General features: G+C 44.5%; 2 protein-coding genes across 2 annotated transcripts; one reads left to right on the top strand and one right to left on the bottom strand.

The window, feature by feature from the left end:
- Positions 1–1,323: 1,323 nt before the first annotated feature.
- Positions 1,324–5,556, bottom strand: rad50 (DNA repair protein rad50). The gene has a single exon (XM_075685832.1). The coding sequence runs from the start codon at positions 5,446–5,448 to the stop codon at positions 1,531–1,533; it is 3,918 nt and encodes a 1,305-aa protein (XP_075541947.1). The 5' UTR covers positions 5,449–5,556; the 3' UTR covers positions 1,324–1,530.
- A 122-nt stretch (positions 5,557–5,678) lies between these two features.
- On the top strand, positions 5,679–22,802 carry LOC142575973 (SREBP regulating gene protein). Its single transcript, XM_075685833.1, has 5 exons — positions 5,679–5,932; positions 6,144–6,300; positions 7,055–7,206; positions 18,395–18,508; positions 20,770–22,802. Exons 1-5 carry the CDS (start codon positions 5,831–5,833, stop codon positions 20,875–20,877), a joined length of 633 nt encoding a protein of 210 aa, XP_075541948.1. The 5' UTR covers positions 5,679–5,830; the 3' UTR covers positions 20,878–22,802.
- The last annotated feature ends 315 nt before the right edge of the window (positions 22,803–23,117 follow it).

Here is a 23,117-nt window from a genome sequence, read left to right as displayed (position 1 = left end):
CGCAAATCTCAAAGGCCAGAAAGAGGCGCACCCGATTCCTTGCAACTACTCCAGATGACATTCAGCTCTGCCGCATCGCAGCCCACACAAGAGGTCGCGCTTTTACCAGAAAGCTGGCCTTCATGCATAGCGTTCGCCGCCAGCATTTGCCAAGGAACATTCATAAGCTGCAGTTGCCGGGAAGTGCGAGAAGCAGTCTGGGATCTTTGAATGTTATCGCGTTCCACTATGAAAGGCGAAGCTTAAGCTTGCTCCCAAATTTTTTACATCTCTAAACGCCGCGGAAAGAGCTTAAATTTCAAACCAAAAGCCATTTGCCCTTCTCCTCGCGGGCACCGCGCTCCCAGCCAGACAGTCAACGTACATCGCACAAGTGCGCCTACATACATGCCAGTGCTGCAAGGTCACTCACAGCGACTTCGTTAATGTGTTGCTTCACTAGACCAATTAATTTTCAAAGAAGTAATAAAACATACCAACTGAATGCCTTCCGTTTTTGTTATGCTTCATACCGCAGCGAGAGATGTACTTTCGTTTCTTCTATTTGTTCTCATGTCATGCAGCCACACGAGCTGCAAACGAAACTATGTCATTCTCTACCATGTTTCAGCACCGCCATCATACTCTTCATTCATCCTCTCGCAGCTGCCTCAGCACTTGTGGCACTGACTTATACAGCTAATCGGGTGTTTTCGTGCACAGCGTGCAAAATCAACCACTGCGCAGAACAAGACAAACGCAACACCTCACATGCGAGACCGTCAGTGGAATTGTGCCACTCTGCAAAAACATAACACACACACACACACACACACACACACATATATATATATATATATATATCAGAGAAGGCGGGGCCCATGATGTACCCATTGTGCAATTGTCCAGCTCCAATGTGGGAGAATGCAGGGAAGGAATTTTGCCTGCGGAGGCCAGACGGGGCGAGTGCAGAGAGCATTAGGTTGGCAGTGACGCTCGCCTCCTGAAATTGTGGTCTTGCAGCACTTCAAATATTTCTACCTCTTCTATTAGTAAACTAATCTGAAAAATTATTGTGTTAGAACACTCCTTAGAGGGCACGTAACAATTTTCAGCATATGACCAAAATTTGCTATATGGCCTGTTCAGGAGCCTTTTAAGGATTCAACTTTTACTAACACAGTTCTGTGCTCAATATATAAACTGGAAAGAAGCTCTAAAAATATATTATACCAAGCTTAAGATATTTTAAAACCATGAAGCAGTCTTCACAACATCCATTTGTTCCTTAGCAATGTGGACTCGTTTCGTAGCCCTTAAATTCACTCAAACATTTCCAAAACCTGAAGTACATGTAATGTTTAATGGCTAAGGCACAGCATACAATTTAATTTACAAACTAAACATGAATCCTTTCATAACACCAGCCATAACAAACAGCCTTGCTGCTCTCTTGAACACGTTCACATCCCTACATATGTAACAGAGTCGTTCATTTTTGTAAAAGTCTCGTGGAACACAACTACTTGCAGGATTTTTCAAATCTGGAGGCTACATGATGGTACTGAGTCGGCACTTATGCAGGCGTGAGCAGCCATCTTCAGACTTCTCAACCTTGTAAAAGTACTCGGCGTAACCATTGCGCTCACTCAAAAGCCGCATGAACTCTTCATCGTGGGTAATGACAATCATCTGGAAGTTTCGTTGGCTCATACGTGCCTGCACAATCTTTCCCAGTGACAATGCGAGGCCATGGATGTTACTTCGGTCCAGGTTTGTGGTCGGTTCGTCCAAAGCGAGTATGCCGCAGTTATGGCAGAAGTTCTCGGCAAGTGCGAGTCGAATTATTAGTGACGCAAGCACCTTCTGCCCTGCACTACAGCGACCACGCATGTCCTGTTCCACCTTTCCCTTCACCATGACCACTCGGTAGTTGTAGGCACGGCGAGATGACTCGAGGCCCTTTTCGTCGGTGTCGGTCCTGATCTGTATGTAGTCAATATCTTCGCCACAGTAGGTGTCCTGCCAGAGCTCCTTGATGACTCGGTTGATGTCCTTCATCTTCTGCTCATGGTACTTCAGCACTGCATAGTTGACAGCTCGATAGTACATGTCAAGGTCCTTGCTGATGAACTCTTTTACGTGCATCTCTGTCAAGGCTTTCATGTACTTCTTTCCAGCATCCTTGAAATGACCGCTGAGCTCCTTCTTAGCAGCATCAATCTTCACTCTGAGCTCACCTTCTCGTATCTCAGTTGCTCTCTTGTCCCTCTTGAGCTTCTCAATCTTTTCTGAAATTTTGTGCTTCTCAGCATCAATGTTGCCCAACCCGGAGCGCCTCATGTCATCCCTGATTTCTGCCACCTTGTCCACATGCTGCAGCTTCCTCTTCTGGAGCTCCTTCAGATGCAAATTGTCATTTAGCTCACGCTCTCTCAGTTCCTGGCGCGACAGACCTTGCTCTAGGCGTCTCACGAGAGCAGCCTTTTCTTCCTTCTCAGTTTCTAGTTTCTGGCCAAGTTCCTTCAGTGCCTCAAGCTTCTTCCTCACATCTAGCAGCCTCTGGGGGTTCCCGCTGGCACTGTACTCTTGGATCTTGTCGAAGTGCTTCCGAAGGTCCTCCATTTCTAGTGCACGCTGGCTAACCTCTGACCGCAGTCTGTCCAGCAGGTTCTCCGTCTCACCCACTGCGCTGCTTTTGACCATTTCTGCCCTGTCCAGTCGGCGTTGGTGCTCTTGCAGCTCTCTTCTGAGTTCTTCCAAAGAACTCTTCAGTGTCACACTTTCTGACTCCAGTTTAGTCTTTTGTTCATGCAAAATCGACTCCTCCTTCATCTTTGACTCAAGTCTCAACTTTGCACTCTGAGCATCCTTGAGAGACATGTCCAGGCTGTGGAACTGCTCCAGCTTGGAACGGCAGGCATGCAGGTTCTTATCCCATGCCTTGGCTTGGTTTGTGAGTTCCTGTATTTCAGAGAGAATGCTTTCTGTAGACTTCATGGAGCCTAGCTGTTGCATTCTGGGCGACTTGGATGCCAGGCTGCGTCGGAGCGAGTCTATGTCAAGTTCCAGGCGATCAATGCGCTCGGCTTCACTTGCCATGGAATTGGCCAGAGCCAAGTCAAACTGGCGACTATCCAGAATCTCTTCCTCCTTGCCTAGCTGAGTATTCAGGGATGCACGCTCTGCTTTCAGTTTCTCAATCTTCTGCTTCAGCTTCGGAATTTCATAAGTCCTCAACTGTGCCATCTTTGTTTCGTCACCTTTCAGCCGTTGCATAGCATTGAAGAGGTTTTCCTTCTCAGAGATCTCGTCAGATTTTTTTTTTGCCTCAAGGGGGATCGTGTTGATGCTCCTCTCCAAATCAGCAACAAGCTTCGCAGCCAATCCTAAGTCATTAATATCTCGTTTACAAAGAGGGCAGCATGATTTTGCCTTCAGAGACCTAACATATCTCGTGTACATGGCAAGGCTACCACTCAATGACCCAGTCTCTTCACGTGCATTTTCAATGAACTGACTCAGGTTGCTGATACTTTCATCCAAGTTTTCGGAACCACAAACCGCCACAATCTTTTTCCGGCTTTTTTCAAGCTCGCCTTCTTTATTTCTCAAATCCTCAGCCAGCATCTTAAGCTGTGCTTCCAAAGAGCTCTGTTTAGCATGAAGCTTGCTCACTGTACTCCGGAGGCAGCTGACATCGCTTTCGACTTGTGCAGTCTTTTCTCTCACACATTTTCCATAGTCTGATGTGGGCATGCTGCCGAGAAGCTCTACAAACTTCGCCTCGTTCTCTGTCATAAGCGATTGAAGGTCAGCAGACTTCTCTTCAATGTCACGTCTGACCCTCTCGAGCTCTGCTTGTTCTTTACTGAATCGTTGGGCATTCAGGAGCTCTGCATTGAGTTTGTCTAGCTTTACTGCAATTTCATCTTTTAACGCTTGGCTGCTGTCAATCTTCTCTCTAAGGCCTTCGCGTGTGTCCTCCCCTTCAAGAGCCCTGATCTCCTGTCTGAACCTCTCGATCTCATTGTTGCGTTCTCTTACCTGTGAGCTGTAGGTCGTGGCATCAAGGAGTTCCTTACGAATCCTCATAATCTCTTTACTGTTCTCATTAATGCTCTTTTGCGCAGATTCCAACTTCTGCTCACACTTCGACTTCTGCTCTCGCACAGAATCTATGCTTCCCTGCAGGGCCTTTTCCTGTTCCTCCCTTTCCTGCTTTGAGTCCTCGAAACGTCTTTGGGCTTCTTTCTTTTTCCTGTCAAGTCCAGCCAGGACAGCCACAACTTTGTCCTTGAGAGAGTCACTCGACATGACGTCAACATTTAGACATTGGCTCTTGTTCAATCGCTCCAACTTTGCTTCTACTTTCTGCGATGTCTCCTGCACAGCTTGTTGTTCGCTCTGCAGATGACCCAATATGGGCAGCAGTTTTTTGTGTTCATCACTATTCTTACTCATTAGTGAAGATGCCTCTTGCAAGGCAGTCTTTTCCTTTTCAAGAGATGCTTTGTCCTCCAGCATCTGTACTTCAAAGTTTCCAATCTCCTGCTTCAACTGCTCTTCAGAACCAGTGAAAACGTCTTTCAGGTTTACCGTGATGCGCTTTATCTCATTTTCTGTGTACTGAAGCTGCTCCTTTTCAGCAGAGAGCTTTTGTTGCAGGCTTCGTTCTTTGTCCAGCTTCTCTTCAAGTGCCTTCCAAGCAGCGCTCAGCGGTTCCAGGCTCTCCTGAATATCGCGTATCGTGCTGGCACAGTCTTCAAGGCGCTCCTCGCACTTGGTGACCTCTTCCTCGTATTCGTCGGCCTTTTCCTTGTTCGCTCGCAGATACTTGATGGTTTCCTTCATCATCTTCATACCGTTTGTGTACTCAATTTTCTGCTTGCGGATTTGCTCCAGGGCCTTTATGTACTGGGTGGCCGCGAATATGTTGTCAAACTTGGTCTTAAGCGCCAGTCCTTCCGAGAGCGGCCAGTTGGAATCTGTCTGGTGACAGAAGATGACGTTCTCCAATATGGCACGCGGGACACCCAACAGTTCGATTACAGTGGCCCCGACGTCAAAGCACCTCGGCGTGGCAGTGGTTCTTGTGCCGTCTTTGGCGTACTGCACAAGAGCTGTGTCGACGGTCTTGAATGCAGTATTTGTCTTGTTTTGACGCAAAAGGAAACTTCGCGTCAACACGTTGGCGCAGCCCGTGACGTCAATAAACTTCAGTTTAATCTGTGCGTTCACTTCAGTCTCACGGTTGAGCTTGGGGTCGTGGATGAACACTTTTCCTTGACCCGGCGGCAGGTCCCCCGTGGTCGCGTTGCGCAGACACTCAATGATGGTCGTTTTGCCCGTGCCATTGCTACCCAAAATCAGCGTCAGCGGGGAAAAAAACGTCATAACTTGTCTGTCAGCTTCTTGCGGACCAAAGCTCCTGATGCCTTGAATCTGTAGCTTTTCAAGCATCGACATTTCGAGGCAGTAGTCAACTTCGTAAAAACAAAACTAAGCGCCGCCTAGCAGGCGAGAACCGGCGCACGTTCCCGCGCAAGGAGAAACGCCCGCAGAGCCTGCTTGTTCCCGACTTGCTGCGACACGCTCCTGGCTATAGCCAGTCGAGCCGTCGAGCCACGAGGGTGGCTACTCGTAACGCTCGTCGCATTTGAGCCAGGTCCAAGATACTTGAAAGCCATCTCCAGCCATCTGTTTCTAAACTCGAAGGCAACGCAGGGCCGTTGAGGCGTACGGCCGGATCTATGGGGACGCTACCCGTCTGATAGCGATGTTCGGCCGTTGCGGGCAGCGAACAGCTGCGTTAAAAATTATGTTGTGGCCAACGTCACCGAAGGCGTAAATGGTGACCAAAGTCATTGTAAGGTGCTTGAAGAAGAGGATTGTGCTTGCTGTCATCTTCTGTGTGTCGCTTCTGTATTGCTTATCGTCGCTCTTAACAGAGGTGGGTCACGGTCTGCTACCTTCTCGTGTTCACGGCCGCTGGCATAACACCGCGCCTTGCTACTCGTCTGACTCGGAGAAAACTTTGAAAAAAAGCTTTAGCGACAGCGAGTATGCGCGTGACATATATCTGCTGGTTTGTTTACACAGGGATCCTAAGACAGTTGTGAGGCCTACACCAGTGCGACTTATTTCCTCGTGTTTGGTTTCAGGACTCGCTTGGTGTCGAAACGAACGAAACACTTGGAAAGATTTCTCTGCCACCGAGCTCCTTCAAATGGCATCTTGATAAAGAAAAGAGCAACTCGAGTGCCCCCATTACTTGCAGAAATTCGGTACAAGGAAAAGTCCTCGTAGCAGATGACCGAGGTAAGTGGAGCTCGTCGGTCACGATCCGATTTGGGGACGGTGATTTTGGAGAGCGAAAGCTTAATTCTTGCCAAGTTTTCCGTAATGGTCTCACGAATCAACTGCTTATCAAGCGGCAATGGACGCCTTCACTGCTGAGGAGCGATTCCATCACGATAATTGACTAATGTAAACAAGCAGCGTGTATTTGAATCTGCGTCGTGTGTTCTAGCGCATGCTTGCGTGCACGGTTATCGTCACTTGCACATCGCATTAATAATATTCTCCGAAAGGCAAGAAGCGCAACACAAAATCTGCTTACACGGTGCCGGAGCGAGTAACTTGTGCGGCAAGAAAGTGTTATAGGCGTTAATTGATTTACAATGCGACGCGAGGCGTATGCCGTTTTTGTGATTGCCGGTAGCAACTTGAACGTAAATGCGCTGTGCTAGTACCTCGTGATTCACTTGGTGCAACATTCACATTTGCTATAAGAGAAATTCGGCTAAACAAGTAAAAAAGTTTCAATGAAGAGTTTCTTGTGCCTCAAGCATGCTGGAATTCAGGTTGAGCTGACCTCTTTTTTTTTTTTTTTTTTCGGCACTCTTATTTTGTACACATTTTAGTGCATGCCTTTTGTAAAATGGTCATTTTGGATGCGGTATTTAACCTAAAGAAAAAAAAATGTGCAGAGCCTGTCTGCCACAGGCCTACCTTACACAGCATTTAGCCAAAAATTAGTACTGATTTTTAAAAAATGGTGTTGACATTGTAGGTTACGTCTGCCAAAGGTCAGAGGTTGCATCAAATGGCTGTTGCATTGCTGAAGCTGCCAGCGCACGACGTTACTGCTGCGATACCTGCCAATCCAATGGTTGCTGCAGCATCTACGAGTACTGCATCTCTTGCTGCATGCATCCACAAAAGGTGCCAACAACTGTTGTTTGCTGTTTGTGCGTAATGCTCTCATTGACCTCTTTATAATAACGCCTCAAGTACCCATTCTGTCATGATTGTCACTTGTCTCTCTCAAAAGTTTTGTTAGAGATACACTGAAGGGAAATATTAAGTATAGCCAATATAATGGAGTGCGGTCCTATAATTTCTAAGCATTCTGTGTTTCAGTGATTCAGAAGACCATACAGAGAGGGTGCCACACACTTGCAAATAGCGCTAACAGAGTCCTTCTTTAGAAAAATGTGATATTGGCCATGCTGCATTCAGATGTTCAAGTGCACTACAATTATTTTCTTGGTTTCAGTCGGTACTCAGCGTAATGACACATCGCAAGATTGTTCTATGGCTGCATTCCAATAGGGGCAGAATGCAAAAATGCTTTTTTTTTTTTAATTTAGGTGCAAGTTGAAGAATCCCCAGTTGTTGAAATGTATCCAGAGCCTATTTTCATGTCTGTAGTAGACTGTGTGTTGCTTTAGGATGGTAAAACAGGGTGTCTACCATTAGGAAAAACCTGGCATTTTCAGCAAATTTTGACAGTTCTGGAAAATTTGTAGGAAAAACTGTGAATTTTCACTGTAGCTGCTTTAAAACGGGAAAATTGGTACCTACAGTGGCTATGGTGAGCTAGTGGTATGCTAAAAGGAAGCAAGCTTTTCAAATGAACCTGCACAATCTGCAAACAATGGTGTATTTTTGCTAGTTCTGTAAACGTGAGCCTGGTCGTGTAGCTTGAATATCATTAAACATTTTACAAGTGACGAAGAGAAAGCGGAGAGTGCACATCCCACCTTATTTGCAACTTACTGACAGTTCTTTTTTTGGAAATTATGGGCTGGCATAGTAACTTAGCAAGCTATAAATGACTACTTGTGCCTGAACCTTCAGGGTCAGACTGCTGGGGAATCGTCATAAATGTGGCCAGGGAAAACCTGGAAGAATCGGGAAATTCGAAAGCTCCAATGTCATAGGCACCCTGGTAAATTCTTTAATATGATCTGATTTGCTTTGTTAATACTAATTATAAATAGGGCATAGTAAGATGTCACAGGAGCTGATTCCATGGCTGCGCAGTGGTAGTGCCAATCCTTTTCCACGTTTGTCATTCTCTAAATTATGAAAAGCTCTTTTCTATTCTCCAAATGTGTAACACATTAGACATACTATTATGAAATGATCCATGTGTTTAGCTTGACTTAGTAGTTGTCTTCCGCTTTCCTTTGACCCATCTAATCCCACATGGGCATCTGCGTAAGCAGGCGCTTGATGTGTTGTGGCACCACAGACCTGAGCACGTGGGAGTTGGACCCTCCCACGTGTAGCCATGCATGGCATAGCTGTGTCCTGGGAAAAGGGGATCCTAGGGGTTGAGCCAAAGACTGATGCTTTGACCTATAAGACAGAGGCAACACATCTCTTTGGCCTCTGCTTCACTGAGACAACATCTCTGGACTTACCCACCCAGAGGAAATCGGCAGGCACCTTTTCCTATCCCCTTCCTCAATCTTTTTCTTTTCTCTCCCACCTTTCCATCTTTCCTGTCTTCTATATCCGATTTTCCAGGCAGCAAGGGTTAACTGTGTGTAATATATCCAGACTTGGGCATATACATTAGGTTAAAATAGCTATGTACAGCTGACATCTCCATTTCCTTCGGGTCTTGCAGCGTCCACTTGTTGGGCTCGGTGGTGGGTGGCTGGCATAGCTGCCAACATCAAATTAATTTTTATGGCTGAAATGTCTTTCCCCCCACTTACTGATTGCCCTCTTTCTAAAAGAGGACGCTTCTATGAAACCTGGAGACTTTTTGTCCAGCAGAAAGAAATCTTCCCTCTCTTCCAGGTTGTGCACTGTCCGAATCCTGAAAAAAAACGTGAGAACACTATCTCCCTTCATTGTTACGAAATGCCTTATTGATAAACTAGGACCTGCATACAAAGTTACTAAGATGGTGAGTGGCAACCTGCTACTTGAGGTCCACAACATCCAGCAACATGGAAAACTGTCGAGCCTTACGGCATTTGGTGATGTCCCAATCACTGTGACTCCACACAGCTCCATGAATACAGTCCGTGGAGTCGTATCAGATGATGATCACCTAAATTTGACTGAAGAAGAGCTTCTCGAGGGAGGAAAGAACCAGAACGTTATCAAAGTTCAAAGAATAAAGATCAAACGTGAGAACAAAGAAATTCCTACCAAACACCTCATTTTAACTTTTGAATCACTGCCATATTTCCTCAGAACAGGCTACACAACGACACGGATCCGAGCTTACATCCTGCGTAGATGTTTCACGTATCAGAGATTCGACCATGGCTCACAAAGCTGCCGAGGCCGACTGGCCTGTGAAAAATGCGGTGAGTACGGACACAACTCTAACAACTGTAGTACCATGCTCCACTGTCCGAACTGCGATGATGGGCATGCAGCCTACTCTCGTTTGTGCTTCACGTGAAAAAAAAGAGAAAGATGTAAGGTAAAAGAGAACACCTCGTTTTAGGAAGCACGAAAAGGGATTTCATTCCTTCATACCAAAGGGTATGCTGATGCGGCACATAAGGGCACAACGCTACAGCAGACTCCTGCATCAGCCCGGGCTACACAGTGTGTGGCCGTGTTACCAGCCCCCTTGGCGAATGCAGCCAGTTCTGCTTCGCCATCCCTGAAGGGAGGGCCCATCGACCTCTGGGTTGGTGGTCTCCAAGACTCTGCTTTTCGAGGCTAGGCCTTCTCCAAAAACTGCCCTTTGAGTGAGCGGGAGTCCAGCAGCTCCCAGGAGTCAATGGACACAGCGCCAAGCCATCCAGCACACCCAGTGTATCAGGAGCAGTGCAATTCTTGCGACCGCTTCAAGAAAGACAAAATCCGGATTACAGAGCCTGGAAAGTCTCTTTAAGCCAACATAAGTCCTCTTTGACACACAGCACAAAAATGCCAACAATATGGATACACAAGTATTACACTGGAACATAAGAGGTCCCATCCACAACCTCAATAACATTAAAAAACTTCTGCACAAATACAATTGAAAGGTGCTATGCGTTCAAGAGACACACCTAAAACCAACCCAAAGTAACTTCCTCAGGCAATATGCCATTTTCCGAAAAGGTCGCGATGGCGTACTCACTTCGTTGGGCGGTGTCGCAATCATAGTGTACAAAGATGTTGCTTGTCAACAATTACTTATTCGAACTCCCCTTGAGGCGATCCGAGCAGTGCTATTCCACAAGTTGGTCGCCATATGTTCCCTATACATCACTCCGAATAATCAACTTTCCAGATAATAGTTTCTAAGCTTTATCACTGAAATTCCTCAACCATATACCACTAGAATAGCAGCTTGGGCTTGTTGGTTTTCCATCCTGCTAGTAACAGCGCTAAATGTAGACAAGAGACGAGACAAGACACCACAAGCGCTGACTTTCAACAACGTTTATTCCGAAAGAAACACGGCTTCTTATAACCATTGCCCACATGTGTCGCAGTCACGTAATTGCACATGAAGTGAAACAAGCACTTTTTTCTTTTATGCACTCAAGATAGCGGTTGCACGTGCAAAAGCGCAAGTTCTTTTTTTGTTAGTAACAAGGACGGCGTGCTAACGCATTGGTCACGAAGTCTGGTAATCTCGGCTGCCTCAATTATCTCCTGGACCAGCTGGTGATTGTGTTTCTTCAGCACTTTACAGCGTCTAAATTCTGCGGCGCAATCTTTTGAGGGGCGATCCCTGATATGTATGCCTAGATGCCTGCGTCGAGCAGGCTAACAGGAATATTTGTGACTCCTTTGTGACTCTCCAACCACAGAGAATCTTGTAAACTTTAAGAAAACAAAGAGTGAGAATAGAAGAACGCGCCACCGTGTCAAAAGGGAAAGCTAGCAAAAATACATATCGGGCATAAACTTGCACAGATGAAAGGAAAGCATGGAACTGAGTTAACCAATTAAACGGCCGGCACACCCATCCTCTACCGTTAGTAAACTCACAGGGAAACACTCTAAAAGACAAGGCTGATTTTCTAGGTGTCCACTTCGAGTACATTTCCAGTTCGGCCCATTACACAGATACATTTCTACGGTAACTAGCAACAAGCAGAGCGAATGCCCCTGGAATGCTATTGGAAAATAACAAAGAATGAATATTACAACCGTCCATTTACCGCAGCGTAGTTTCAGGCCTCACTGAGTTGTTGCAATAAGTCAGTGCCAGGAAGGGATAGAATAGCTTATGACATGATCAAATACTTGCACCCTGAAACCCACAACACACTTCTGTCGCTTTGTAACTCCATATACTGTGGTGGGTACATCTTGGCTGCCTGGAAAGAGGCAATAATTCCTATTCTCAAGGAGGACAAGGACCCGGCTTCGGCCAGCAGTTACTAGGCCTATAGCCCTAACAAGGTGCCTATGCAAGCTCTTTGAGAAAATGACTAACCGACACTTGATCCATTTTCTTGAAAGTAACAGAACACCAGATCCCTTACAACGCAATTTCAGGGAAGGTAGATCCACAACAGATAACCTTGTCTGCATCGAGACAAATCACGTAATGCCTTTGTGCATAAACATCTTATTGGTGTTTTTAGACATGGAGGAAGCATATGACAGTACTTGGCTTTTTGAAATCCTTTGTGATCGGGTTGGAATGGACGTCCGAGGCAACTTGATCAACGTGGTTCAAAGTTATCTTTTGAACCGCATATCCCGTGTTCAAGTTGGTAACGCCTTGTCTTGTCCATTTACCCAAGAGACTGGTGTGCCACGAGTAGGTGTGCCGAGTTGCACTCTATTCTTTGTAAATATGAACTCCCTCCATAGGGTCATACTACGCGCAATGTTTTATCCTGTGTATGGGGATGATGTACAAATCAGCTGCAAATCTTGTAATCTTGCTATCTGCGAGCGACAGGTGCAGCTTGGCCTCGACAAGATTTCTAAGTGTGCGGACGAGAGTGGATTTAGACTAAACTCACAAAAAAGCATGTGCGTCCTCTTTGCGAACAAAAGAGTTGTAGTGCCAAACCCCGTGATAGATCTCAATGTAGAACGACTATCTGTACTCCATGAACATAAACTCTTGGGTATCATTTTAGACTGCAGGTTAACTTTTCTCCTGCACCTGAAGTATCAGAACAAAATGCCTGAAGGCTATGAATTTGCTGAAGCTCTTGTCACCCACATCATGGGGAAGCGACAGGAGATGCCTCCTCAGCTTGTGCAAAAGCCTTGTACGGTCACGCCTTGACTACGGAGCCTTAGTTTATAACTCTGCAACACCTAGCGCTTTAAAGATGTTAGGTCCCGTTCACCATCTTTGTATTTGACTTGCTACTGGTGCCTTTAGGACAAGCCCTATAGAAAGCATGTATGTTGAGTCGGATGAATGGTCCCTGCATCTCCAAAGAATCTTACTTTTTATCTTACACCCTGAAGGTAAAGGCAAATGTCGAGCACCCATGTAATTCCACTGTAAGCAACATATATGCCGCTGGGCTTTATTAAAACACTCCATCTGCCAGGACTCCGTGCCTGCATTTAGAAGCGTCAGCTGAAGAAACCAGCATACTACTACAGGAGAATGTCCTAATGGCTCCCAGTCTGCTTCCACTGCCTTGGAAGTGTCACTGTTGAGTGCGGTGTGTCTTTTACAGAGATATCCAAATGCACAGCTGAGACTCGTATACATTCTCACTTCCTCGAACTTCTGGTGAAGTACTCATGTGCAGAATTTTATGTGGATGTTTCCAAATCTTTTACTTGGGACGGTCTTCTTCAGTGTCCAGTGCATTAAATCTGCATGCAAATATTTTCACAGCTGAAGCATATGCAATCCTCGTGGCAGTTAAGCAGATAAAGCTAATGAATCTAGTAAAAGCACTTGTGTTCAAAGACTTATTGAGCATCATTAAAGCTCTAATTAATCTATGAAAACATAAGAATTCAGTTTTTAACTAGCTGTATGGCTTGTTGTGCTCAGTTTATATGGGCAAGCAAGTGATCATAGTGTGCTGGGTACCTGGACATATAGGCATGAAAGGCAATGTAGCTGCAGGCGAAAGTGCCACGTCATTAATTTTTTAATATACAGACACAAACACCTAAAGCCTTTGATGCACCATGACTTGCGGGAATATTGGCAAAGGCAGTGGGATACTGAAGTGTCAAATTAGCTACATATGGTCAAACCAAAAATAGGGAAATGGATATCGGAGAAAACAGTAAGACGCGAGGAAGTGCTTCTTTCCAGACTAAGGATAGGACATACCTATGGAACATGCTCTTACTGTCTTGCAGTGATCCTCAGACATGTGATAGGTGCGGTGACAATCTTACAGTTCTCCATGTTCTTTCCAGTGTCCTGAAATAAAAGCCCATCTTAAAAAGTAATTTTTATCTCGCATATTGTGAGCACACCCAGCGTTCTTTCTGACCCATGAGCCACTTTTTGATTTTAAAGCAGTCTTAAAGCTTTTAGCAGATGTAAACACTGCACAAATAATCTGGCCAGGTTATCTGTAGCACTACCTCGCCTTGCAGCTGCAGTGCATAATGTTTTTACAGCACGTGCCTCTCGGCCCTTCAAGGACCTTTTGAGGTACTAGTGCTATTGCGTACGTTTTATTATGTACCCGCCGTGGTTGCTCAGTGGCTATGGCTGCTGAGCACAAAGTAGCGGGATCGAACCCCCGGCCACGGCGGTCATATTTCGATGGGGGCGAAATTCGAAAACACCCGTGCACTTAGATTTAGGTGCACATTAAAAAGAACCCCAGGTGGTCAAAATTTCCGGAGTCCTCCACTACGGCTTGCCTCATAATCAGAAAGTGGTTTTGGCACGTAAAACCCCATAATTTATTTTTTATTATATCATCGCTTCTTAATATAACTTCTATGCTCATAGCTCACATCATTAGTGATTGTCATTATTTTAATACTCATATATATTATGCAATTTACAGTGACTTGCTCTAGGCCTTTTCACAGCCACGTTGCATCTACCATTTGCGATTCACTGTCTACTCCATTCATAGTACATTGAAGGCTTGTCATCATATGTCACCTGCCATGGTTGGGTGCTTAGTGGCTATGGTGTTGGGCTGCTAAGCTCGAGGTTGCAGGATTGAATTCCAGCCACAGTGGCCACATTTCGATGGGGGTGAAATGCGAAAGCACCCGTCTACTTAGATATAGGTGCACGTTAAAGAGCCCAAGGTTCAGATCGTGGTTTTGGCACATCATCATCAGCAGCAGCTTATTTTATGTCCACTGCAGGACGAAGGCCTCCCCCTGCGATCCTCAATTACCCCTGTCCTATGCTAACCAATTCCAACTAGCACCCGCAAATTTCCTAACTTTGTCGCACCACCTAGTCTTCTGCCGTCCTCTACTGCACTTCCCTTCTCTTGGTACCCATTCTGTCACCCAAATAGTCCAACGGTTATCTAATCTGCGCATTACATGACCTGCACAGCGCCATTCTTTTTTCTTGATGTCTATTAGAATATTGTCTGTCATCTATCGTCTATACCCGTTTGCTCTCTGATCCAAACCGCTCTCTTTCTGTCTCTTAAAGTTATGCCTAGAATTCTTCGTTCCATTGCTATTTGTGCGGTCCTTATCTTGTTCTCAAGTTTCTTTGTCAGTCTCCAAGTCTCTGCCCCATATGTCAGCACCGGTAAAATGCACTGATTGTATACTTTCCTTTTCAGTGGTAGCGGTAAGCTCCCAGTCAGGAGCTCACGATGTCTACCGTATGCGATCCAACCCGTTTTTATTCTTCTGTGAATTTCCTTCTCATGGTCGGGGTTCCCTGTCATTAGTTGACCTAGGTAAACATACTCCTTCACAGATTCTAGAGGCTGACTTGCGATCTTGTTGTTCCCTTGCTCGTTATTTATCATTATCTTTGTCTTCTGCATATTAATCTTCAACCCCACTCTTACACTCTCCTTGTTAAGATCCTCAATCATCCGTTGTAACTCGTCCGCAGTGTTGCTGAATAGAACAATGTCATCGGCAAACTGAAGGTTGCTGAGGTATTCGCCATCGATCCTTACTCCTAAACCTTCCCAGTTTAACAGCTTGAATATTTCTTCCAAGCACGCAGTGAATTGTATTGGAGAGATTGTGTCTCCTTGTCCGACCCCTTCCTTCATAGGTATCTTCCTACTTTTCTTGTGTATAATTAAGGTGGCTGTGGAATCTCTGTAGATAGTTTCCAGGGTATTACGTAAGTGGACTGTATTCCTTTATTACGCTATGCCTCCATGACTGCTGGTATCTCTACTGAATCAAATGCTCTTTCATAATCTATGAAAGCCATATAGAGAGGCTTATTGTACTCTGCAGATTTCTCAATAATCTGATTAATGACATGGATGTGATCCATCGTAGAGTATCCTTTCCTGAAGCCAGCCTATTCCCTTCGTTGACTAAAGTCCAGTGTTGCCCTTATTCTATTGGAGATTATTTCAGTAAATATTTTATATAATACTGAGAGTAAGCTAATGGGCCTATAATTTTTCACTTCTTTAACTTCTCCCTTTTTGTGGATTAGTATAATGTTTTCATTCTTCCAGTTTTCTGAAACCCTTGCAGTCGATAGACACTTTGTATAGAGTGCCGCCAGTTTTTCTAGCATTATGTCTCCTCCATCTTTGATTAAATAGACTGTTATTCCATCTTCTCCTGCCGCTTTTCCCTGTTTCATGTCTTGCAAGGCCCTTCTGACCTCGTCTCTAGTTATAAGTGGAGTTTCTGTATCCTGTTCATTATTGTTTCGAATGGAGTACTCCTGAGTCTTCTGGGTACTGTACAGATCAGTACAGAATTCTTCCGCTGCTTTTATTATACCTTCGAGATTGCTGGTGATATTACCCTGTAACCCCCCTCCCCCCTTTTCTTTTTGTCATCATACGTCATGGCACTCTTTGGCCATATCTGGTCCTTACATCAATAAATATAGCGTATTGTTGACCCTTCTAGTACTGACCAGAATCCGGAAAATTTACAAAGAATCCTGGATATTCTCCACGGAGGTCATCACATATTTTTTTTTTTTAAGTAATGGGGTTATCAACAGAAAAAGTACTATCCACAGGCTTTCTTTGCTTCATCGCATGTGTATTACAATGAGTAGTTAATTACTTGTAGCATGCTCTAGTTAAACGAAAGTTACATAACTTCTGTATGTCAGCCGCATACATTGTAAAGAGATCAACAAGCAGGACTGTTCATTCGCTCGCAAAAGGCTAACGTCAAAGGACCAATTTTCACTAAATTTGGAGTTCGATGGGTTATAGTAATTCAGCATGAATGAAGCAAATGGAAACTCGACAAGGCAAGTACCAATTGCAAGTGCTGAACTGGCATGTATTGACCTGCCTACTGAATTTAAACATTTATTTCAATTAACCTGCTCATTTTAGTGTGCACTGATAAACTGAATGCTAAAGACATGGACATCACTCGAGCCTTATCTGTCAGACCTGCATGCCCCACGATAATTCTTCACTCGACACTTGTGAAACCAGTGTTCACCTGAAACTGCCCGAGAAGGAGCAGTCTGATAACATGATCTGTGGCTTCCCTACCATATGCAAGCCTGTTTTTCAAAGTACTGGTTCTCTTTGTTAAACATTCTGTGATTGGGATGCTTCATAAACGTGCAAATGACTCCAATTAAGCCATCAGTGACAAGAATTGGATAGAGAACTTTTAAATGAATACTAAAGAGAAAAATTATTTCGCCTGTGTTACTAGAGCATTCTTCTACAATACCAAAAAATGCCGCTCTTATTACAAGAGGCCTGTTAGGCCAGAAAATATAGACAGGTGGCAATGTAACCTTGAAGTTGCCGCACTGTCTTGCCGTGACGTCGTGGATTTCGATGGCGTCTGCTAGGGCCTCATTCATTGTTTATCATCAAAGATGGACTACGTTGTGTTCTAAAGTGCCAAAGGTTGAAGAGGACCAGTTCTGGGAACTTTTACCGAGCCAACACAGCGGAAATAAAAAAAAAAGATACTTTGAATTCAGTGATGTCACATGACATACTGGCACTGAGGTTTCAGCGCAAGTTTTTAGAGAAGACGGTACTTTGGCCTTAATTTTCTCTTCTAATAATCGACCTATTATCCTGAAATTGACTAAAAAGGGAGTTTTCAGTGAATACTTTATCAGTATAAATTGATTTTATGTTTTTCTTCGGTGCGCGTTTAAGGAATGGTGGCATATTGCCATGGGGTGTGAAGATGCAGTTTCAATCAACCTGCTGCAGTTGCTCAGTGGCTGTGGCACTGTGCTGGGGAGTACGAGGTCTGAGGTTCGATTCCCGGCTGCAGCGGCTTCACTCCAATCGGGGCAGAATGCAAAAACGCTTGTGTACTGTTCTTTGGTTGCACGTCGTAGAATATTGTGTGGCCAACGTCAATCTGAAGCCCTCAACCACGGCATTCCTCGTAGGCCCCCATGCAGTTCCAGTGTGCTCACACTGGAACCCCACAATTAAGATTTCCGGTTAGTTCCGATCCCTGGCCTTGACAGCCGCATTTCTTGTGCGTCATAAGCAGCCCACCCTAGTCTGAAATATTTCAGAGCCCTCCAATGGTGGCATGCACTGCTTGCCATAATTTTTCATGCTTGAGCTACGATTTTCTGCTGCACACTTGAGTGTATAAGCGATGATACAGTGGAGGGCTCTAAATTAATTTTCACGGTGTAGTGTAAGTGTAAGTGTGCAGGCCATTGTCTTATTCCAATCCCATCAGAATGTGGCTGCCACGGCCAGGATTCAGACCTGCGGCTTTGCACTCTGAAGCACAATTCCATTGCCAGTACCTTGCCTGGCATTCATGCTTGGCCTCTGTCTAGCCATAATGACTCACGGCCCAGATGGTAATTACTGTATCTTGTTTATAGAAATGAAATAGTAAATAATTCTGGCAGTTTTCCCACAATTTTTTTTTCCCTCTCTGTGTGCTGGGAAGTAACCCATAGAATTGATTTCATTAGTTGTTTGACAGTGCATGTATAGTGTCTGTTGCCCTACTTCGTGTTTTTATGCTGGTTCCTTTTCTCTTTTTCTCTCTCTCTTTATTCTTGGCTCAAAGTGGTTTTTGGTTGAATGTTTCGTTTTGCAATCGCATGCAGATCACAATACTGCAGAAGATCCTAGGGAAGGCGTCGGACACCTTCAAAATGTTGGTGGCATCCATCACCGACCATTTTGAGCTTTGCCTCACAAAGTGCAGGACGTCGTCCGATGTACGTATGGCTCTCCCTTTTTCTGTGGGTTGAGCTGCTGTGGACAGTTTAAAGCCCTACCTGTTCACTTCGTCTTAAATACTTTCCGCGACATTGATGTCAATTGGCATACCTTTCTCCTTTATTTTTACGTGCATGTGTGTGTAATGAAAGAATTATCTTTAATTAATTACCGTATGTTAGAGATGATAGAACTTATGCCCTTGGTACAAGTGTGTGTGTGTGTGTGTGTGTGTGTGTGTGTGTGTGTGTGTGTGTGTGTGTGTGTGTGTGTGTGTGTGTGTGTGTGTGTGTGTTTTTACACCGGTTGCCTTCACCCAAAAAAGATCACGTTCTCATGACGCCTGCGGCAGAAAGCATGTTCTACATCTGCCGCCAAAGTCTGTGGGTGGTGGCGCTGGCTAACACTCCCAGGGTTCTACTAGGAAACATGAATACCCAAGCTCAATTGGTAGAGCATCGCATGCGAAGTGCCAAGGTTGTGGGATCGTTCCCCATTTGCAACAAGTTGTTTTTTCATCCACTTTCATTTCCATTAATTTATCGTTTCTTTATTTAACTTATTGAGCACAAGTAATTTCCCCTATGTTGACCTTGGTGTCAATGTTTGTTGGCTTGTTGTGATATGACTAATAAAAATCGGGCCCCTTTGTTAACCCCTTTCTTCTCGTTTTCTAAGGATCTCATGGGTTTTGTGATATGCGCTGTGAAACTTGCAGTAAACAGGAACTGTTGTTTCACTAACTGTTGTTTTACTTACTGTTGTTACACTTACTGTTGTTTCACTTACTTTTTGAACAAAGCACTATTTTCTGCATTGAAGCACAAAATTAGTGTAACTGGAACGTCCACGTTTTCATTGCAAACTTTCGAAATGCATATCTCAAAACTGGTGTCCTACTGAAAATTTGTTCCAAGTGAGTACACCTTGTGTACTCGCTGGCTATTATTAGTAAATTGTAATGTGTCAAAGTAGCTAATTTTTAAAATAATTGGTGATTTTTTTAATTATTTGATTATGCATTTAGATTTCTGTGCAAGTAATGTCAGCCTCATTTAGTAATTCAGCTCAATGACTAGTATTATGCTATCCGCCAAAGGCAATTAATAAGCATTTTGTACCTAAAAAAACGCCCGATATATAAGCTGCACCCCCAATTGCAAGCCTTAAAAAGGAAAGAATAACAACTGGATGCATAGCTCGTGCTAACCACTGCGTGAAATATCTTTTCTGTTTTGCACAATTTCTGTCACATAGTGAAGTTAGAGAACCAATTTTCTTGTGCTTTGTTCAGTCCTCACCTATTAGCTGTCGCAGTGCCATGCTGCTTCACATCAACACAGAACACACTTATATGCAGATTTTGCTTTCAAGTTCGCATGTAGCCTGCAGCCCCACGTTGTCATGAAGTTCTTAAAAATTTAAAAGCTGGTTATGGTTATGGAAATAGATTGACTGTGGCATACATTTGGCCACATGAAACTTGTCAACAGATGCAGCACCTGCATAAGAAGTCAGTCCAGACGTGCATGCCATTGCCATAGGCTGGAGTAATTTACCGCACTTACTGTGCAGCAATAGCCATGTTTTCTCAGCTGCAGACCTTTAACATATCAAGTTATTGCATAGAAAGGCACGTGTGATCAGGAGAGCAGATGGAACAACTTGTTGTGGACACAGCTCATTATTGGTACCACGTAAATAGCACAAGAGAGCTAGCACTTATTGTCACAAGCTAGAGGTTGTTCTTGGATGAGTGTTGGAAAGTGATCGCTCAAGTGGATAAGTGATTGGAAAGTCACTGAGGCAACATTATGTTTGAAGCATGCTGTTGCTTGTGTGACCTCTTACTCGGCTTCAGTAGTGTCGATCGAAATGCAGCACAACCTTGATTATATTCGAAATTGCCCTAGTCAATATATTGTGCTGTATGCAGTAAGACAACAGTGGCATAATTTTTCGCTTCTATCTTTGTTCTATCACTTTATGATGATACAGGGCATATGGTGTTCTTAATGCATAGCACATTTTGAAGAGGTGCACAGTCTAACCAGTCATCACCTGTAAAAAAAAAAAGTAACGAAATGAAACGTAGGTACAGCACAGTCAGATTTGTTATGGCACACATTGTATAGAATGTTCTGGTGCAGGACACTACTGAAAAAGCAGAGGTCAATGCCATTGCCCTCTGCAGTATACCTAATTGAGCTTGTGGTGATGTTGCTTATGATATACATATATATCTATGCTTTTGTGACAGAGTGTTCATCATGAGAACTCGTATCGTGATCCCAAGGCGAAGCATTGCTACGCCGACGAGCCACCGGGTCGGCAAGTGGCAACACGAAGCCAGCTGATGAAGGAGTGACGGACTGGCTAGTGACTTTCTGCAGCCTTGCAATTTCTGACTGTGGGCAATCTGTCCAGCTTGCTAGCCAAGCTTATACGTTCTGGTCTTGTAGCACCTGGCTGGACTTCATTGCACTCTTAATGTGACAAACCTGATGGGGAAGCACAAGTGATAGTTTGGCATGGTGCTTGTGTGGAAGGTTGGTGTGCCTGGGGTGTTGGAAAGGGATGATGCAATCAACGTGTAACAGCAGTAAGCAGGTTGCACTAGCAGTTATGTGCACTAGCTGGTTTGACCTCACTACCATTATTACTTGCTTGTTGTAGCTGTTTACACCGCAGTTCTTTGACCTGGCAAACTAGAGAAACGTAAGGCTTGCAGTACATTCTTCACACATTCAGTTCAGCCTTTCCTCGTCGCTATAGGAAGGTTGGTTTTGTTAGTTCAACTGTGTGTTCCAAAACGGTTGCCTGTTGCCTTAGCAGTCTGTGTGATACGCTCTGTGTGCACCCCTACAGGAAGGTATGAGAACTGCACTTTGAGACGTTGATCTTGAAGTAGTATTTCTGAATCGCACTGGTAATGAAAGAAGGTGTTCCTTGGCAAATACAGCGCACTAGTTTTCAAGGGGCCACGTGGTTGTTTGTAGTTGTGTCGGCTGTGTTTGCAGCAGTTGTTGAGGCCATGTTGGTGCTTGTTACTCCGATAGCACATACCTGAGACCCTTGTCCAACTGATTGAACTGTGCAAAACAACACAAGGGCATTTTGTAGTCATCGTTGCCAATGTTCACTTTGCCAGTGGTACACCAGACAAACTGATTGGTTGGAGGCTCATAAAATAGCATGTTTTAGCATTCAGGTTTCACTCCATAAGCCCTCTCATCCTTAACAATGCAACGAAAACTTCTGTTAGCCATTTGTCATGTACGGCTCTTATGATGATCAGCAAAGAAAAAAGATGTTAAATATCCAAATGCGCTCTGTGGAAATCCACATGGTGGACGAATTACCCACTACAGTTGCAAAGATTGCAGTTTTTCTTAGCTTCAAATTTGCTCCATCTTTCAGATTTGCGCTGCATTTCTTGGTTAATTTTTCCAGGTCTGCAGTGGCTGCGAGTACTCGATTAATTCGGCTTTTCACTGCCATCAGTCAATCTCCTAGTTTGTTCAGATGGTATTGTGGCAGCTCTGTAAGTTCACTGGCCCCAGGTTGATTGCCAGACCCCAGGACAAATTTTTAATAAATTTGTGAAGTTTGCTTTTTGAGGACACACGTGCACTGATGGAACACTCATTATCGTCATCTGCTGAGGGATTATTTTAACTAGATGTCGATTGACAGGCCTGGGCTTGTCGGCCATAAAATTAGAGATGTATTTTAACACACAACATGCTGATCCTAATGGCCTAATGTACAGACGCAACATACAGTGATGGTAGTGGTGAAATTTGGACGAATTGGTAGCTTTCATTGTCTGCATGTCTCTTAATTCCTTAGTATGGGTGTGCTGTGGACATCATCGAAATTAACACTTTGATGAGTAGGACTCATTCACAAGACAGGTTAAGCAGAGGTTATGGCATTAGAGCTTCTAGGTACAAGTGTCCTTGCTCATGCTTTGTTGGAAGTGGCGACCAGTAGTCATCAGTGTGGCAGCGTTTGCTTCATATATGGGCCTCACATTCTTCACATCCTGACTTGCTTTTGTAGAATAGACATTCTGTGTCAGGCCTTGAATTGTAAAATGGGGGCACTTCTTGTCTTGAGTGAATTCTATGTACTATAATGGCAATTCCTTGTGGGCTCTGTGTGACTCAAGAACTGTCTTCTTTAAAGGGTAGGCCATTATTCAAAAAAGAGGTGAGGCGTGCAGACAGGACACAAGAGTAGAGAAGTGGACAACACGAACGCCGGCTATCAACTGAAGGGAGCACTGAGGCAGAGAAAGAAAGAAGACACAAAACTCATCTGCGCAAGCTCAGGAATGCCACGTGTCAGTTGGGTACACGTGCCAGTCTACGTGAGAGATAACTGTTAAGGCACTTAATCTCTTATGTAAAGTCATCGAAGGCTGACTCACGCAAGCACTTCCACCATTATAGATATGCCATGCCTCTACCATAAGATGCGTATCTTCATTCTTGTGCCTGTACACAGGCATAAGAATAAGGTACAGGCATAAGAATGAAGATACGCGTCTTAGGGTAGAGGCATGGCATAGCTATAATGGTGGAAGTGCGTGCGTGCGTGAGC

This window comes from Dermacentor variabilis, chromosome 3 (genome assembly GCF_050947875.1).
Source record: "Dermacentor variabilis isolate Ectoservices chromosome 3, ASM5094787v1, whole genome shotgun sequence".
Classification (NCBI taxonomy): Eukaryota; Metazoa; Arthropoda; class Arachnida; order Ixodida; family Ixodidae; genus Dermacentor; species Dermacentor variabilis.
This window is presented reverse-complemented; position numbering and strand designations above follow the sequence as displayed.

What these genes read in the sequence shown, in the direction of transcription:
- LOC142575973 (XM_075685833.1), top strand. Translation starts at nt 5,831, where the DNA reads ATGGTGACCAAAGTCATTGTAAGGTGCTTGAAGAAGAGGATTGTGCTT. An exon ending in CCTCGTAGCAGATGACCGAG is followed by an intron (nt 6,301 to 7,054) that starts GTAAGTGGAGCT and finishes TTGACATTGTAG; the next exon opens with GTTACGTCTGCCAAAGGTCA. An exon ending in GCTGCATGCATCCACAAAAG is followed by an intron (nt 7,207 to 18,394) that starts GTGCCAACAACT and finishes AATCGCATGCAG; the next exon opens with ATCACAATACTGCAGAAGAT.
- rad50 (XM_075685832.1), bottom strand. Translation starts at nt 5,448, where the DNA reads ATGTCGATGCTTGAAAAGCTACAGATTCAAGGCATCAGGAGCTTTGGT.